Source organism: Mercurialis annua, linkage group LG2 (genome assembly GCF_937616625.2).
Source record: "Mercurialis annua linkage group LG2, ddMerAnnu1.2, whole genome shotgun sequence".
Taxonomy (NCBI): domain Eukaryota; kingdom Viridiplantae; phylum Streptophyta; class Magnoliopsida; order Malpighiales; family Euphorbiaceae; genus Mercurialis; species Mercurialis annua.
In genome coordinates, this window is record NC_065571.1 from 51,703,889 (window position 1) to 51,722,118 (window position 18,230).

The following is an 18,230-nucleotide window of genomic DNA, read 5'->3' on the forward strand; positions in this document are numbered from 1 at the left end:
AATTATGCGTTAGTTATATAAAAAATTACATGATAAAAAAATAAGTAATAGTTAAAAGATTTCCTATAACAAATGTTCATTAATTTGATGTATGTAAAAATGACGTGACGCAACGGTTGCATGGGATAAACACTCTATGTTTCTTCGTTCATATCAATATCTTTTTATTAAAAAAATTATTCGGTGTTATGAATACTAAACAAATTGATAGTTCGTATCTTATAGTAAAGATTAATAAAGTTAGTGACTTATTTGTATTTAATCCTAAAAGGAAACGACACCGTTCTTGTTTTTAGTAAAACCACCCACTCACTTTACGCACGAAAAAATGCGGAACAACAAGAAGATGAAACCTCATGCTAAACCACCATCAGGAGTAGCCGCCGCCGGGAAGTCTGAAACTGTGCGGCTGAGCAAAGTCGAGAGGTCAGCTTTATTTGCAAGAAGAGAAGCCGCCACCGTTTTAAAAACAGTTCTTCACGGTCACAATCAACGGCGAGCTGTCGCCTCGATCAAGTCCCTTGTTTATAGCCCTTCTATTCGAAACAAGAAGGCCACTTTTGCCCTTGTCTGCCAAACCCTAAAATGTACGCTCTCCCAATTTATTTGTTCATTGTTCGTTTTGTTATGCTAAATTTTTAATTTCTGATGTTTTTTTTTTACAGATTTACCTATTATTAAGGATGTATTGGAGTCTGCTGGTGTACTTAATAGCACCTTGAAGGTTAAAATATTTCACTTTTTGGCTTTTTTTATTTGAAATTTGGAATGATGTATTGAGTTTTGTGTTTACTATTTGCAGAAAAAAGAGGAATTGGTGTATATAATAGCTTATGACATTCTATTCAGCCAGGTTTGTGAAGCTATTTAATTTGTTTGAAAGTCTAGGAATGCAATAGTTTTATTTTAGAAATCTTATTGTTGCAAGAGAAATGAAATGATGTGAAAATTTACATGACTTTGCGAGAATTTCAACTCCATTAAGCTCGTGTGCGTGATTTTTTGTAAAGAAGTTCATTCTGTCAAATGGTTGTATTGATTGGTGGATTGTCTATTTAATTTGTTTATAGGAGATCTCACTGGCTGGTGATGTGGAGAAGCTTCTTTTGCGTCGGAAAAATGATCTTCAGAAAGCTCTAGCTAAGGTTTTAGTGAGAAAGAAAGTGAAGAATGTTGATGATTTGCTTGCTCTTTATCGGCCTACTGGTATGTTTTAACTCTGATTTCTTACTCTCCTTCTGTCTCTTCTTTTTAAATTTTTTGTTCTGGTTCTGTTCCTGTTGACTTTATTTTTCTTTTGATAATGAGCCTTTAAAATGGGACACTATTTTTAATAAATGTTTGATACCTTTCTAGTGCCGGGAACTTTAATTGGCCTGTTCTATGTATACACACAATTCTATTGCTCTGATTCGTGACTTTACTGCCTATGTTTAGTTGTCATTTTCTGGTGCAGATATGCCTAAACCTTGTTATGTTCGTGTGAATACTCTAAAATCAGACATAAATACTGCTTTGCTTGAATTAGGAAAGAAATTCACGGTACTATCTTCAACCCTTGTGATTTTTTTATAAGAGCTTCAATTGTAAGAAAATAAGAGGATGTTTTGAAGTGGACAGTGTTTTTCCTTGTTTCATGTTAACTAGGTTCAAAAGGACGACACAGTACCTAATCTGTTGATGCTCCCTCCAAACAGTGATTTACATGATCATCCTTTGGTGTTGAATGGAAGTGTTTTTATCCAGGTAAGGATATGTTTATCTTTTTTTTTTCTTTGAAAATATCTAAAAGATTGCTAAGTCCAGTTCTCTATGGTAGCTTGAACGTTTTATAGGATGACTAGGAAGGCTTAAAAAACTGAGTAAATTGATTTAGTAACGCCAATTGTTTTTCCGAAGGTCAAAGGCCTCTGAAATTTGAGGGATAAAATTGCAGCAATTCAAAAGGGCATACTGAACTAGGCGTGTAACTCAGAACCTTAATAGAAGACTATTTTGATAACCGAATATTTATTTTTTATATGCCCCTTATTGTCTGCACTATAGAGCATTATTTTTCTTCATCATAGCTGATGCGATTTTGACTTTTTGGTTGACAGTAATGTGTTAGTTTGCACTTCATACTTGGTTTTCATTTGAACTACCTATTTTTTCTAGGGAAAGGGAAGTTCGATGGTGGCAGCAGCCCTTGATCCGAAACCTGGTTGGGAGGTCTGCCCTGAACTATTATAATTGCTTGTTAAATTAATTTTAGTTTAACTTTTACGTCATAATTTAAGATGCATGTTCAATGATATATCCACATTCGTGGCTGTTCTCAAAACTTTTGGACTTCAAACTTCATGTTATTCGTCATGGACAATGATGCTCGCATCTATGTTCTTTCAAACTACTAAAGAAAATGTAACCGAATTCACTAAAATCTTGTCTCATGATGTTCCTACTTATTAGTGGAATGCTTGCACGCTAAGAGAAATGAAGGAAAAGATTGGGGACAATTATTATGAGATTTAAACTAACCCAGTTATCTGTCTATGAAGGTTATGGATGCATGTTCAGCTCCAGGAAACAAAACTGTTCATCTTGCCGCACTAATGAGAGGAAAGGGAAGAATTATAGCATGCGAGCTGAACAAAGACAGGATTAAGCGTCTAGAATACACGGTCAAACTCTCTGGTGCTGCTAGTATCCTACTTATCGTCTCTGAATTTATAGAGCCTTTCATGTTGTTGTTTCCATATTTGGTAATCATAGTCTATAAGCTTTTCAACTGTTGCAGAGTCATAAGTTTGAGTGATGATCTAAATATTATCCCTAACCCAGCCTATAGACATTGAAGTACGGCATTGTGACTTCTTGAACTTAAATCCAAAAGATGCTTCTTTCTCCAAGGTGAACTCTGTTGCATTATTTCTTTGTCCAAGCTAGAACTTTGGTATGAACAGTCTTATACGTGAATAGACACATAACTAACTAAAATGCAAATACATCGTTGCAGATTCGTGCTATTCTCTTAGATCCTTCTTGTTCTGGATCCGGGATTGCTGCACAGAGGTTAGACCATTTGCTCCCATCCCATGATTCTGATGCGTCTGACACGGGAAGATTGAACAAGCTCGCAGCCTTCCAAAAGAAGGCTCTTAGCCACGCATTATCTTGTATGTTATCTGTCTATTTCAGTTGAATTTTCTCACTTAAACAGCATTGTCTTTAGCCAATTAACGGTTATGGTGCCTGCAATTGTTATACTTCGACACAGTCCCAGCAGTTGAAAGAATAGTTTACAGTACATGCTCTATCAACCAAACCGAGAATGAAGACGTGATCATGTCGGTTTTACCTCTTGCCGCATCTCATGGGTTTCAGCTGGTCACTCCCTTACCTCAGTGGGGTCGACGCGGTCTTTCAGTTTTTGAGGGCTGTAAGTCTTTGGTTTTGCACTTTTATTTTTCAATCTGCTATTGCTTGTTTGTTCGCGTTAATTATGTTTCCAAATCTGTTGCAGCTGAGCATTTACTTCGAACAGATCCAGTGGAGGACAAAGAAGGCTTCTTCATTGCGCTTTTTGTCAAGAAAGACAGCAGCTTTATTGATTCAGAAAAGTTGCCCAGAAAAGTTCATTCCTCTTTGTCGACTGGAAAACATAATTTTAAAAAAGATAACCATGTAAAGAGGAAAAAACTATTTATGCCTCTTCTCTTCAATAAAATATCCAAATTTTGGTTGCATTAATCATTTTTATAACTTAATTCTTAATTCAATTTCTCCCCCTTATCAAAATCCTTTCTTCTGTTTATCATTAGTCATCTGAATCTATTGCTTCAGGAATATTTTCTTTTTAAATTTTTTGTGAATCCCAGTTGATACATTTTCAAGTTATCCTGGTGATCAAATTGTTGAGGAGCAAGGATAATTCAATTTTGTTCAATTTAGTAGTGTTCTTATGCTAATTTTCTCCTATAAATTTCAAATGTATGCCATTGGTTTCTTCCATGTGATTATTATTTCCTTGTTTTCAAGGCTAAATGGTACTTGAGGGTTTAGTCTGATGGCTGATCAGTACATCCAGAGGTTGGGAGTTCGAAACCCAACTCGGTGATTTAAAATTTGATTAATATTCCGTAATCCTCGCTAACAACTAACTGATATGTATAACACTTGCAAAAAAAGGCTAAATCGCTAGGGTTCTCCAAATTTATTCGCGAGATCTCGGTTTTCAGTTTTCAAGTTTATCCGTGAGATCCCGGTTCCGAAGATCAGGAAGGCCATTTATGAAGTCTCGATTTCGAAGCTCGGTAAGATCAGAGGTCCTATAGCCACACTAACATAATTAAATTCTGCCTCTGCCAAAAATAAGAAGCATAAAAAGTAATGATCTGAACATCATCGGCTTAACAGCACTTCAATTCACAAATATATTATTCTGGTCTCTACTACATAACATAACAGCTTCTTGCTAGAAGCCAAAGATCACTCAGACACAGAGCAACACAAACCAAGAAAGTTTACAAAATAAAAACCGAAACATAAACCAAACTGCACTCTTAACAAAACCCAGAAGACACAACCTACAGTTCACATTTCAAGCAACCTTAACCTCAATAGTCTTAGGCTTCTTCGGCTCCGGCGGCGGCAGTTTTTCAATAGTAACAGTCAAAACCCCATCATGACATACAGCAGAAATGGCATCAACGTTAGCATTCTCCGGCAGCACAAATTTCCTCATAAACTTGCCAACTCTCCTCTCCATTCTCACATACTTAGCCGCTCCTTCTTTCTCCTCCTCACGCTTCCGTTCACCGGCGATCAGCAGCACATTTTCATCTTCTATCTGCACTTTGATGTCACCCGACTTCAACCCTGGCATGTCTATGATAAACACGTAGGAGTTTGGATACTCCTTCACGTCAGCTGGTGTTGATGCCATCGCCTTTGCATCTCTTACGTAGGACCGTGTCGGAGCGTTGGATGACTTGTCGGAGTCATCTCCGGTGATGTCCATCATTTGGTGGAGGGTGTGGAAGAGAGGCGCGTCAATACCCATTAGCCTGAAATCCATAGTTGTTGTTTTTGCGCTTGGTTTGAGATTGTTGTTTGATTGTATTAGCTGAAGAATTTTCTGTTCTTGATGATGATCGGAGTGGGGTGGTGAAGGTTATTTATAAGGGTTGGGATAGGAAGTTTCCGGAGAGGAAAATTGTGAAAATTCGAGAGTTTTCAAGAGGTTCTTGAAGTTGCTGGCTTTAGCTGCGGCTTCGGAATGTTACAGAAGAATGTAGAAGTTAGAAGGCAAAACCCATAATTAGATCCCTATACTATCATTTTTTATTTTAAAATACCCCTGTGCTTTATTTTATGAATAAATAGTCCTTATTTCAGTTAATTTACACTCATGTATAGCATATGCCTGATAAAAAAATATACGAACTTAATTAACTGTATTGAGGAAATAAAAATGATACACACGTTAAATATTGTGTCGTATTTTTAATTTCATATAAATATTTATTAGCTTATTATAGATTAATAAAATTAAATAGCTATGTATTTCATCAAAATGTATTATAAAATATTGAAAATTATAAAATATTTAATTTTATAAAATAACTTTTATTTGATAGTTACTTTTTTTGATGAATTACTTATCTAATTTATAAATAGGATGAATAAATTTATTTTAAATTAAAAATTTAATACATAATATTATCATTTTAATAATTATTTGTAAATATTTTATTTTTTTATTTAGTAGCTAGCTTGAACTATTTTGACTTTACTGATTTTATTTAATGGGTGCAATTTATTCAATAAATAAAAAGAATAAAAAATCTTCACACATAAAATTATCCCTTAAATGATAATTTCAAAATTTTACAATATGTTAAATTGTTTTTACAATACCTCAAATTGCTCAGAAGATACTGCAATTTGCAAAGCATCAATGCCATTATCATCTTCAATAGTCAAGAAATTATAGTCATTGTTTTCCCCAGCAATAAGAACTTCAAAGCGTCCGATTGGCCGTGTTTAGTTTCACAAACAATGTTGCAAATCAGTCTCACCATGATTCCTCGGCGGATGAACGTCATGCCGCAGTTTTTCTTGCACCCGCTCTTGCAGGGTCACAATTCGTCGTCCTTAATTTGATGACCGCAACACGAAGAAGGGTTTATACCATTTTTAATGGCCAGCTAGTCGAGTAATCTATATTATAATTATCTCACGCATCTGTTGTTGTGTCATGTCATTTTACAACAACTATATAGAATGCATAGAATGCTGAAATTTTTCATAATTGTATATTAATATAAAAGATATTCTAACATTTTATACATCCTATTGATTTGTATGATATGACAGAATAAATGTTGAATAATTTTTCCCTGCGAGCGAGTGCTGAACTGCTGATGAATCTACTGCTCACAGTTTCTTAAAATTGTTTTCTATGTCTGACTAATAGACATTATGTTTCGCCTTTAAAGGTTGGAGTTACAACTTACAACAACAATTTTAGGGCATCGATCTATTTGCTTAGTTTCTCCAGTCTCTACAACACAATTGCACTTCAGACTGAACTTCTTCATCTTTTCCACTGGTTCGTACGTAGATGCAAAATAGTGCATCCTACACATATTTATATGTACTCAATTTTTTTCCAGAATTATAATTGCTCTTCAACAGACATTCAAAACTATATATGATAAAGTAATATTTCATAATTTCTGTAATAATGAACATATATACAAAATATCTCACATAGAGTTTCTAGCTGTATATGCATGTATGTATTGAACTATATACATAATATATAGAGAAAAAAAATACAACCAAAACCAAAACCAAAACCAAAACTATATATACATATATTCATATACACATACTATATAGGGCAAAATCCATGCATGCGTGGTTTTTGCTTTCTGTTTTTTCTTGCAGGCCTCTCTACAACAATAGCCCTGATAACTCATAATCATATATACTGACCTCTTGCTGCAAAATTTGATGAGAATTATAGCATCCATATAGCGGACATCGATCAATATCCGGTATCAAAGTATTCTCAAATTCATCTCGAAATTCTAATTTATGATCCTCTTCTTGATTCATCCATGGCAAAGTCGAATCATCCAGGTAAACAAAACGATTCAACTCTTGTTCAGGAATATGAACTTGATTGTTGTTTGATTCGGACGACGACGAAGATGATGAATCTAAGGATATACTCTCAGATGAATCTGTGGATTTGTCAACTGCTGTCTGTAATTTAGAGATTGTTGATCCATTGCCTGTAACTTGTTGAACAAGGCTCTTGAAGCTTGAGGTATCTGTGATATATACTTTAGGTTTCAATACTTTTATCCAGCTGCTATTGATGACAAGTCGTTTCTTTTGATTCTTGTTAGATAAATTCGAAGATTGTTGACCTAGTTTCTTCCCCATGTTTGAGATTTCTTTTGTTTGCTGCAAGACCTCGGTTTCTTCGCTTGAAGCGGAAGATACTGTTTCTGAAACACTGTTTCATGATGTTCTTAAACATATATAGAGAGTTACATTAAATTAAGATATGAATTTTTTAAATCAAGTAAGAAAAAAATTATTATTCATTTATTTTAATTAGAAAAAAACAATGTAAATTATGGTTAACTGATATTTTTAATTGAATATAATTTTTTCTATTTTTTTATACTCTGATTTGTTGCGTTGAAATATAAAACTTTTAAATAGTTTTCAATAAAAAGTAATTTTATATATCCATAATTTTGAACTTTAATAAATATAAATTTTTAAAAAAAATCAGACAGTTGGTCCGTCAATTTTACAAGTTAAAAGAAATGTATTTAAACGTGTTTTATTATTTGATTGGTCCAATTAGAAAAGAAAAACTCTATATTTTTATATGGACTGAAAATTATATATAATTATGTGAACTAATTAAATTGAAGATCATATTGTTCAAATTATTTTTAGGTTATATATATATATATATATATATATATATATAAAATTGTTTTGTTTCTCTCAATCTTTCAAAATTGTAATAATGTTTAAACATGAATTCGAATATTATTAATTTTCATCAATTTCTCACGGCCTTCAATCCAAACATATTCTAAAAATTAATTCTCGAGTTAAGTTTAGTGGGAACTAACTAATTTTAATAAAAATAGTATCAATAAATTAGATAAGAATTCTTAACCAAGAAGATGAAAATGAAATGTTGATAACTATTCAAGGTAATTTCTTATTAATTATAATAAGAATGGTGCCAAACTAATTACCTACCTATTATGATTACATCTCTCTCTCTCATTTTCAAAGGGTTTCCATCAAACAAAATGCTGAAGTTTGGATTTTAGTAAATGATGATGATCTCAATTTTATTAAATAAATAAATAAGACATAATAATGCCGTGAAAGAATGCCTGCCATGGAGGGCACGCAGCTAACCAGCTGCTAACAAGTCTCTCTCTTCTTCTGTTTCCACATTTGCTTACATATTGTATCATACAATTAGCACACTTCCAAATTTAAATTTATAATCCTTAATTAACACAATTTTTGTACTAATTAATCTACACCAAATTATAACATAAAATAGTTTTCAGTGACGGAGCCAGGATTATTGTATTATGGAGACGGTTCATGAACTGCGGATTTATGAACCGAAATCGACGGTTCATGATTCATGAACCCTTAAATTACTGAAATTGCATATTGAAATTTTCTATACATTTCAGTATAAAATTAGACTTGGTTTAAAAGTTAAGAAGATGAAAAAGAACAAAAGCAGCAGCAAATTAAATAATGATGTATGCACGTATCATTACATGACTGAATTTGAAGCAATAAAACTCCAAATATAAATATGAGTCCAAAAGGCTTATGACCTCTTAATCTATAATTAATTAACTATTCTTTAAAAATGTTTTTTAATTAAAAGCTGTAGATTTTAGTGGCAGCACATGCTCACCTATTTGGGGAAGATATTGGTATCCCTTTCATCACAAGCTAGAATTACTGTTGGTGTAGGGAAAATCCGAAAATATGACATACATATCAGTTATCAGGAGGTGTGTAATGATAGGTTAAGTCACCTAACCGAATCGAACTCAGTGAACCTCGACTGGGTTGTTTTTCTTTAAGAGAAAAATTAAATCATAATCGAATTTGTAACCAAACCAAAATTACGTGTTTGGATCGATTTTGATTGTTTGTTTAACCGAATAACCGATCATTATTAGTATTAATGTTTAGAGAAAAAATAAATATCTAAATTGTGGAAAGAAAAATAAGAATTTTAGAGTTTAAATACCACCTATAGAAAATTACAGAAATATTTTAAATATTTATAATTTACAAAATATTATATTTTTTAATTTGGCCGATAATTAAATTATACCATAATACCGCATTACCCTATTTATCAAGTAATTATATAACGCAACGGTTGTACTATGTTATTCGTGCAGTAAACTAATGAACTGTATCAATATTGAGACATTTAATGATAAACTATAAATAATTTTTAATATCGTAAAATATTATTGACTTATTGTAAAAATGACGTGTCACGCTCGTCGTTTGAAATAAATACTCCTACTTACAATCCAAATCACGGCCATTTTGTATCAAATAATCATTCCAATAATGCTATATAATTTCTTTTAATCCACCTAGTATGACAATAAAAAAGTGAATAAATTAAAAATTGATGTTTTGACACATAAGTAAGAGCGAGCTATTTAGATGGATAACATTAGATAAAGTAATAAATATTTCAAGGGCCTCCATAATTATAACTTTTGGACTTTTTTAGAGGGATTACGGGATTAGCCCAAATTAATTAGATAATTACTACCCTAAGTTTGAAACTTGAAATTTGTCATTTCATCTCTTATTATTCGATTTTTAACCTTTCTAAATTCAATTTTTATACTTTCAAAATGAAAAAAATACGGTTCCAAAATCTGAGAGATTGTATGTCGTGATTCTTGCGAAATTTTCACCTTCCTTTTCTCCATTCAAACTCCAGTTTCCATTTCTTTCAAACTTCCCATTTCAGTAGTTTTTCATAATTTGAATTCAGAATGGTTTCAACTAGGCCAGCCTCCTAAAATCCCCCTGCAAAAAATGAAGAAATCGACACTTCGTTGCTTCGCCGGAGCTTCACTTTGTCTTCCTGCATCAATAATCCAGTGGCTTCTCTCTGTTTATTGCTCAGGTTCGATCATTTTTCTTTTAGTTTATCTTTAATTTTTAATATTATTGCCTACTTATTGTTTGATTTTCTGTAGCTCCGTTCTTATGGTTTGTAGTTTGCTGTTTTTGATTTGTATTATGCTAGATCTGATGCATTTCATCTCTAGTCTATAGTGTGTGTCATTACTTTTAAAGTATTGGAATATCAATTTTCAAGTTAGTTGAAAATTATGGCATGTTTATTGTTTGATTTGTTTGCTTTGTGTAGGCTGTTGCTTCGCCGGAGCTGATGAATTTCAAGCAGTGGTGGAAAAGTAGCTGCGAGTGGAAGAGAAAGACCTGGTACTTGGAAATCAATGCGAAGGGAGATTTTGGTTAACCAATGGTTTACTAATGGTTAACCAATAATTTTAATTTTTGAAAAAAACGATTTAAATTTTCTCTGATGGTGGTCTTGAGTTTTGTTGGGTTCTTGAGTTTTGAACTCTAACTTAAACTTTGTCTTAGTGTGCAACAGCATTTCCTGATTTCAAGGTTAAATTTAGTGTTTATTTAATGTAGATAATTATTTTTTGGGCAGGTGCTTTGTGTATTACCAGCAAAGTTTTTACTGAATCAAGATGAAAAAAATGCTTATGAGAATAGGACGTTATATATGTGTAATGTTTTAGGTGTTGGTTAACTAATGGTTAACATTAGGTTAACTGCTAGTTAATTTGTAATATATTTTTTGGTGTTGCGGTCATTTTCTATTTTTCTTTTGTGAACGACGATGGTGATGTGGTGGTGGTTCGATTTTTTCGTGTTGCACAGCCTGCACTTTTGCTGTTTGAAGAAATGTTTATGAGAAAATCTATTTATGTTTGCAATATATTAGATATTGGTTAACCAATGGTTAATCTTAGATAAACCGTTGGTTAACTTGTAATAAATTTTATTTTAAGTATATCATTAATAAAATGGTTAGTAAACTGTTGCTGAATTTTTTTTTGTTACTAGTTAATCATTATACCATAATTGCAATACAGTGTATGATTTCAGATTGTAATATATTTTGATTTTGTTAGCTATATGTTTTTAGCATAAAATGAGAACTTTAATTAATGGTTAACATTGGGTAAATTTTTGGTTAACTTGTAATAAATTTTATTTTGAATATATCATTAATACAATCGTTATAAACTGATGCTGAATTTATTTTGTTGCTAGTTAACCATTATACCATAGTTTGCAATATAGTGTTAAGTTCAGATTGTAATGTATTATGAGTTTATTAGCTATACGTCTTTATCATAGATAGAATGAGAACTTCAATTAGTTAAATTGTGTGTTAATTAATTAATTCACAATTTTTTAGCACATAGTTGGTTATTGTTTGGTATAATAAAGTGTTGATGAATTTTGTTTTTTTTATTGTATTATATTTTATTAAATTAAATATTTTATAGTTTCAAAATAAATAAATAAATATTTTATATACTATTAATTGTACAATTGGTATTATATTGGTAAACCAATAAATAAATCGTTTTAGTATGTATAACATTTGATCAGCTTTTGGTTAACTTTTAAAACACTAATGAACTAGTTTAATTCAGCTTATAGTTGGTCATCGATTGGTTGACCATTAGATAACTAATTAATCGACTATAATTTTATTAGTGTTTTACTCACAGTTCATTAATGGAGTAAAAAATAAAATTTATAATTTATTTAAAAGGTATGTTTAAAATACAAAATTCAAGTTTATTAACAATCTACTAATTCAGTATATAATTGGTCATCGTTCGGTCGACCATTAGATAACTAGTTAATAGACTATATATTTATTAGCGATTAAAAGTAAAATTAATAATTTTTTAAAAGGTACAATTTGTTTTTTAAATACACAATTCAAGTTTACCAACAATTTACTAACGATATATTCACAATACACAATTCAAGTTTACCAACAAGTTAACCAACAGTTTACTCAATATTAACCATTGGTTGACCAACACCAGAAACAATACAAATTCTCATAGGCATTTCTTCAAACACCAAGAGTGCAATATCAAAATCAGACCACTACCGACAATGTTTTCTTCAAACACCTCAGTAGCTCATTTTTCTATGGAAGAATGCTTTTTAAGATGTACATGACAATTATGGAGCCTTTGAAAATTAGAATTATTAGCCAAAACACTATCGTTTCATTCATCTTCAGATATAAAATCTTTGGCAGCCATACAGACAACATAAAATTAAATCAGGATCTCCAATAATGGCGGCTCTGTATTTCACTCATGGCTGCACTGGTTTTTTTCTTCAGCATTAATAGTGTTTCTCTCAGCGGCATCGGCAACGATGGCTTCCAAAAAACGGAGACAAATTTGTTCAATTGGTGGTGATTTGTGCGTCGGCAGAATTTCTTCTTTGGCAGCAAAATCTGGATTCTTCAGCTTTTTGAAAGATTTTAATTGTAATCTTAAAATTTGATTTTTATAGAGATTGTAGGAGAAGATTTGATTATCAAGTGAAACTTACCTTGTTAAATAATATCGTATTTTGCTAATTTAGAAAAGTTAATTTTGAAAAATAAAAGATAGACATGATAATTTTCAATTTTGAAAGATAGTCCCGTAATTGTCTAATTATTGTTGTATAAGTTAGGTATTTCTCAATTTTCTCTAACTTTTGCTTGCAAAGCCCATTACAAACAATTGTGATGAAAAATAAATTAAATTTATTTTTATTGTGGGAGATAATTTAAGCTTCAATATATTCATTCATGAAACATTATTCAATACAATCAATTGTATGACAAATTAACTGTGCATTGATTATGTGAAATTTTTAATGATTAAAAAAATAAATAATAATTGAATTTTTTTTATCACAAATACTCATTAGGTTGTTGTAATTATAACATGATATAACCATTATATAAAATAAACACTCCTCGTTCATGGAAACGCATGAAAAAGTTTGGATCAGACTCAATCGGTGTTGACTCTTTTAATTCAAATTTGATCTAAATTCGATTCGAATACAATATTTATAATATATATTAAAAATCAATTAATTATAAAAATTTAAATTTGCACATAAAAAGTTAACTTAACACACTCATTACTTAGAGTTATTACATCATGCAACAATAATTTGTTTTCTTGCACCAAAATAAAAATAGATTGCAAAATTTTAATGGCAAGATCCATTTGACATATAAACTCAATTTGGTATGAAATCATTTAGAAATTTTACGTTATTTGTAATTATTTTTTTTGATGGATTTGTAATTTTTGTTATATCTAAAATAACAATAAATGCAATAATATATTATACATCAACTTAGATAAATATATAACATCTCTTCATCCAAAAGAATAAATTATCACGTGGACTGTCTTATATTATGGATTTACTTTGCTAGCACATGATTTCAGATTTGGGTATTCGGTGTGTTTACTTAACAACTCAAGAAAAAAAAAACTCAAGGATAATTATTAATTTGGTATTTGAATATTTTAATTGTTTCCATTTGAGTGTATAGTTTTTTATGATTAAAAAAAAGTATCTGATCTGAGCTACTTATTTTTCTATAAAGTGTACGAACGGCTTAAAATGGTATCTTTCAAGTTTTCTATTGCAGAAAACTTAAAATACTCTTATTTCATGTTGTTTCAATTTTATTTTTTTGCATAAATATTTTTAAGCATTTAAATAGAAAAACTTTGAACAGACACCAAATTTATAATTTCCATCAATAATATTTTTTGTGAGGCAGAATTATGTAGAGTATTTGATTTTTTTTGGAAATGTATAAATGATCTATGATTTGCTTGACTTGATTGCCATTATCCATTTGAAGGGACAAAATCTTATCAAAATTAAGTTGCAAATATGAATATCTATGATCAATTGAAATTGTGTTGTCTGAAATTATATTAAATTAAAATGAATATAAAAGTTTAAATTAATGGTAAAAATAATATTATTTAATATATGAGAGACTTTACAAAGCTAACACATTAATGTAGCACTATCTACTAATTGAAGACAAACCCAAAAAAAAAAAAAGGTTTTAGAAGTATCAATGATGCATTTTCTGATTTACAAAACAAGGTTATGAATTCAATATGACCGATTAAGAATAGTTCAAATTGATATTTAAAAAAATTTCAGAATTATTAAGTAATAATTTCGAATGAATGATTTGGAGCCTGTCGATTTACTGAAAATAATAAAAGTAAACAAGTATATGATACTAATATGATTTATTAAAAAAAACCTATATTATACATAAAACTACGTAGCATGAGCATATACGGTTATATAATATGGTAAATATTTTCTTTTATATTTTAAAATTTTATTAAAGTAGTATTTTTAGTTGTTTTTTAATTAATAGTACAGCCAAACATAAATTTTAAATTTATTAATATATTTGCATTTATAATCTAATTAGAAAGACAAATGTTTCATTCATAAAAAAAGATAGACAAATGTAGCATTCCAAACATTTTTATTACGTCTGCCGTTTTTTTTAGTTATCTATTTAGTAAAATATATTTATCTCTAATTAGTTGTCGATTTAAAATTTCAATATGATTTTAGCTATTATCTTTCAAAATTACTCATTACTAATAAATGACTATATATTTTAATTTAAAAAGCATTTATTAACTAATAGGGCTAGATTTTATTAGTTAAGACAAAAAAAGCACTATCTTGATATGTACAATTTTAGCTAAATGAACAATTAAAAAAACAGAGAGAGTATTTTATTACATAAATTGATTTATTTTTATTCTTTTTGCGCACCGTGATAAGAAAATAATTAAAAGCACATATTTTTAAAAAAAAAATAAGAATATAGACATGAAACAAAATGTAGTAAATTTAGAAAATCCGGACATCATTAAATTATTATTATTTTTCTCGAGAAAATATAATTTATCTTAAAATAAAAATAATAACATTAAACAACTATATGATGCCAAACATGAAACGTGGGATGATATTGATTGAACTTACTTTAATAAAATAATACTACTTCACTGCTTCACTTTACTGCACAAAACTACTCTCCCCGGCTGTCCAATCCACGACCGTTCACCGTTCTCTCCCTTCATTCTCTCCTCCTCGGATACAAATTTGCCCACAGAATTTCCCCATCAAATCCAAGTTCGAAAAACCTCAAACCTGAAATAAGATTTGCAGCACACTGTACTGATCACTTTATTTTACTAATATCTTCAAAAACTCATCGATTTATTGACCGATACGTGTCCTTTATCCCTCGATCCGCCAAACCCTCACTAAAATCCATGCCCTTCTCCTCTCTTTCATTTCTCTACTAACCCATTTCGCCATCATCTATCCACTTTCTCCATCTTTTTCAGCTTTTTTTGATCCATTTTTCTTCTATAATTATGGATATGGAGTCAGTGAAGAATTAAGAAGAAGCTGGTGAGAAAATATGACGTGATTCTTGATTCAATTGAATGGAATCTGTTTCATTAACTCCTTCAATCAGTATATCACTGTTTTCATCAACTTGGTATTTGATATTTTTAAGTTAAATGTTCCATACTTTTTTTCATAGATAAAGCTCAGTTTTTTTTGTTAATTTTTAGTCAAGAATCGAGATTTATAGTATTGATTTGATTATAAAGAACTTTAAAGGAAGAATCTTTTTATAGATTTGATTAGTGGGTAGTGATTAAAAAAGTGGATAAGATGAGTTTAGGTGCAGCTGAAAAAGATTCAGCATCAGAAATTCATATACCAGCAGAAATAGATTGGCATATGCTAGATAAATCCAAATTTTTCTTTCTTGGAGCGGCTTTATTTTCAGGTGTTTCAGCAGCTCTTTACCCTGTTGTTGTTTTAAAAACTAAGCAACAAGTTTCACCAATTCAAATCCCTTCCCTAAAATTGTCATATTCTATACTGAGTCATGAAGGTATCAGAGGTTTTTACAGAGGTTTTGGTACTTCTTTAATGGGAACTATCCCAGCTAGAGCTCTTTACATGACAGCACTTGAGGTTACTAAAACTAGTGTCGGAACAGCCACTGTTAGGTTAGGGTTTTCAGACACTACTGCCACAGCTATTGCTAATGCTGCTGCTGGTTTAAGCTCTGCTATGGCTGCACAGCTAGTTTGGACCCCTATTGATGTTGTGAGCCAAAGACTCATGGTTCAGGGTTCGGATTCGAATAGGTATCGAAATGGTATCGACGCGTTTAGGAAGATTTTGTATGCAGATGGAGCGAGAGGATTGTATAGAGGATTTGGGATTTCTATTCTGACTTATGCACCTTCGAATGCAGTTTGGTGGGCTTCTTACTCTGTTGCTCATAGGTTTGTTTGGGGTGGGATTACTTGCTACACAAGTAAAAAGAATGAGAGTTGTTGTGTTAGTGGGTATAAGCCTGATTCGAAGACTATGGTGGCGGTTCAGGGGCTATGTGCAGCTCTAGCAAGCGGTGTTTCGGCTGTCATTACGACACCGTTCGACACGGTGAAGACACGAATGCAGGTTTTGGATAGTGAACAAAATGGGAGGAGACAACCCTTGACAGTTCTCCAAACAGTAAAGAATTTAGTTAAGGACGGCGGATTTGGTGCTTGTTACAGAGGGTTAGGGCCTCGGTGGGTTTCAATGTCCATGTCTGCTACAACTATGATCACTACTTATGAATTTTTGAAACGGTTATCTACAAAGAGTAGTTAGAAATTTAGCTAAATGATTCAAGAAAGCTTTTTCTCTAATGGCTTGCTTGCTATTTTGCTACATAACGCGGTAATGTTGAGACGAGAAATGCTGAAACTGAAATTGTTAAAACGGGAAACGCCTATTTTTGTTACGACGAGAAGTGTTATAAATACAGTGCTTGAGAGTTTCGGAAGCATTTCTGTTTCTGAAAATATAGGATTCGACGAGTTTCTATGCAACATAGCTATTTTAGTTAAATGTAAATTTTATTTTCCTTGTCTGATTGAAAATGATTGTACCGTTGTATAGTAAAATAACAGACTTTCTCCACTCTTTTTTTTTTTCAATCTAACTCAACTAGATATTGTCTTGTTTCTTTGATCCATGTGATGTATGAGAATTCATCAGCTTGTGAATTTAGATCTCTCTTACATAGGGTGTGATATGAGTGACAGCTCTTAACTGGGGAAGATATGGATGGCTTAACTACCCAATAGAAGGTAATAATATATGGATAAAAGATCTTTAATTAATTTCCATTTAGTCATTTTAATCAACTATGAATAATACTTCAATTTAGATGAATTAACCTTCAAATTGGATCATCGCAGTCTGTTAACGCATCCATTTTATACAATTTGAAGGTTAAATGTTCTAAAATAAGAGAGTATTGTCAAATTGATTAAACTTATCAAATGTGAATTAATAGATCATAACACATAAATTTAGGGAGCTCATGACCTTTTGCTTAATAAGTTATATTTTATTATCTCCATGGATTACAGAGCCAAATGACCCTTTGTCTGGCTTGACCTCACTATTTGTCATATAATGTTGGTGGCTTGTGCAGTGGATGACCTTCAATATCTTCAAGGGACAAGAAATTACTGAAGGGGTGTGTGTGTCGATTAGCCTGTATCGCATCACCCCTGCTCAGTATCCACAGCATCCATTTTTAAGCATGGACGAAAATTTTAGTAGTTCTAAAAATAAAAAGCTCATACCGATGACAAGAGACGGATTCATATAAATTAAATTTAGCTCATAACTCTTTAAAATAAAAAAAATTACATTCACTATAGTATTTATAAAGCACATAAAAAGCTTGTAAAAATATTAACCTTAAATATATTGAAATTATCATAAAATATTAAATAAAAGTTAAAATATCTTATGAATAGTATAAAATATTAAATATTAATATATTTATATTTATTTTTCTTTTGTGCATAAAACACATACTGCAAATAAATATTTTTTCAGCAAAAGATCAACCAAATTCCTAAACTTGTAATTTGGAATCAAAAAACTCACTCTAGCCCCTG

At 31.0% G+C, this 18,230-nt stretch overlaps 3 protein-coding genes across 3 annotated transcripts; 2 read left to right on the forward strand and 1 right to left on the reverse strand.

The window, feature by feature from the left end:
* The first annotated feature begins 313 nt into the window (after positions 1-313).
* Positions 314-3,761, forward strand: LOC126670644 (25S rRNA (cytosine-C(5))-methyltransferase NSUN5). Its single transcript, XM_050364421.2, has 12 exons — positions 314-587; positions 666-724; positions 803-853; positions 1,071-1,206; positions 1,457-1,542; positions 1,648-1,746; positions 2,158-2,211; positions 2,541-2,685; positions 2,831-2,892; positions 2,999-3,158; positions 3,260-3,421; positions 3,506-3,761. Exons 1-12 carry the CDS (start codon positions 329-331, stop codon positions 3,730-3,732), a joined length of 1,500 nt encoding a protein of 499 aa, XP_050220378.1. The 5' UTR covers positions 314-328; the 3' UTR covers positions 3,733-3,761.
* Positions 3,762-4,372: 611 nt separating this feature from the next.
* LOC126667210 (17.3 kDa class II heat shock protein-like) lies at positions 4,373-5,249 on the reverse strand. Its single transcript, XM_050360172.2, has one exon. It carries the CDS (start codon positions 5,057-5,059, stop codon positions 4,583-4,585), a length of 477 nt encoding a protein of 158 aa, XP_050216129.1. The 5' UTR covers positions 5,060-5,249; the 3' UTR covers positions 4,373-4,582.
* A 9,976-nt stretch (positions 5,250-15,225) lies between these two features.
* LOC126666668 (uncharacterized) lies at positions 15,226-17,235 on the forward strand. The gene has a single exon (XM_050359505.2). It carries the CDS (start codon positions 15,925-15,927, stop codon positions 16,921-16,923), a length of 999 nt encoding a protein of 332 aa, XP_050215462.1. The 5' UTR covers positions 15,226-15,924; the 3' UTR covers positions 16,924-17,235.
* The last annotated feature ends 995 nt before the right edge of the window (positions 17,236-18,230 follow it).

Excerpts from the sequence above, each read along its gene's own strand:
- LOC126670644 (XM_050364421.2), top strand. The coding sequence starts at position 329 with ATGCGGAACAACAAGAAGATGAAACCTCATGCTAAACCACCATCAGGA. Across the intron at positions 1,207-1,456 it reads TGCTCTTTATCGGCCTACTG|ATATGCCTAAACCTTGTTAT; the intron begins GTATGTTTTAAC and ends TTTCTGGTGCAG. Across the intron at positions 2,212-2,540 it reads ATCCGAAACCTGGTTGGGAG|GTTATGGATGCATGTTCAGC; the intron begins GTCTGCCCTGAA and ends CTGTCTATGAAG.
- LOC126667210 (XM_050360172.2), bottom strand. The coding sequence starts at position 5,059 with ATGGATTTCAGGCTAATGGGTATTGACGCGCCTCTCTTCCACACCCTC.
- LOC126666668 (XM_050359505.2), top strand. The coding sequence starts at position 15,925 with ATGAGTTTAGGTGCAGCTGAAAAAGATTCAGCATCAGAAATTCATATA.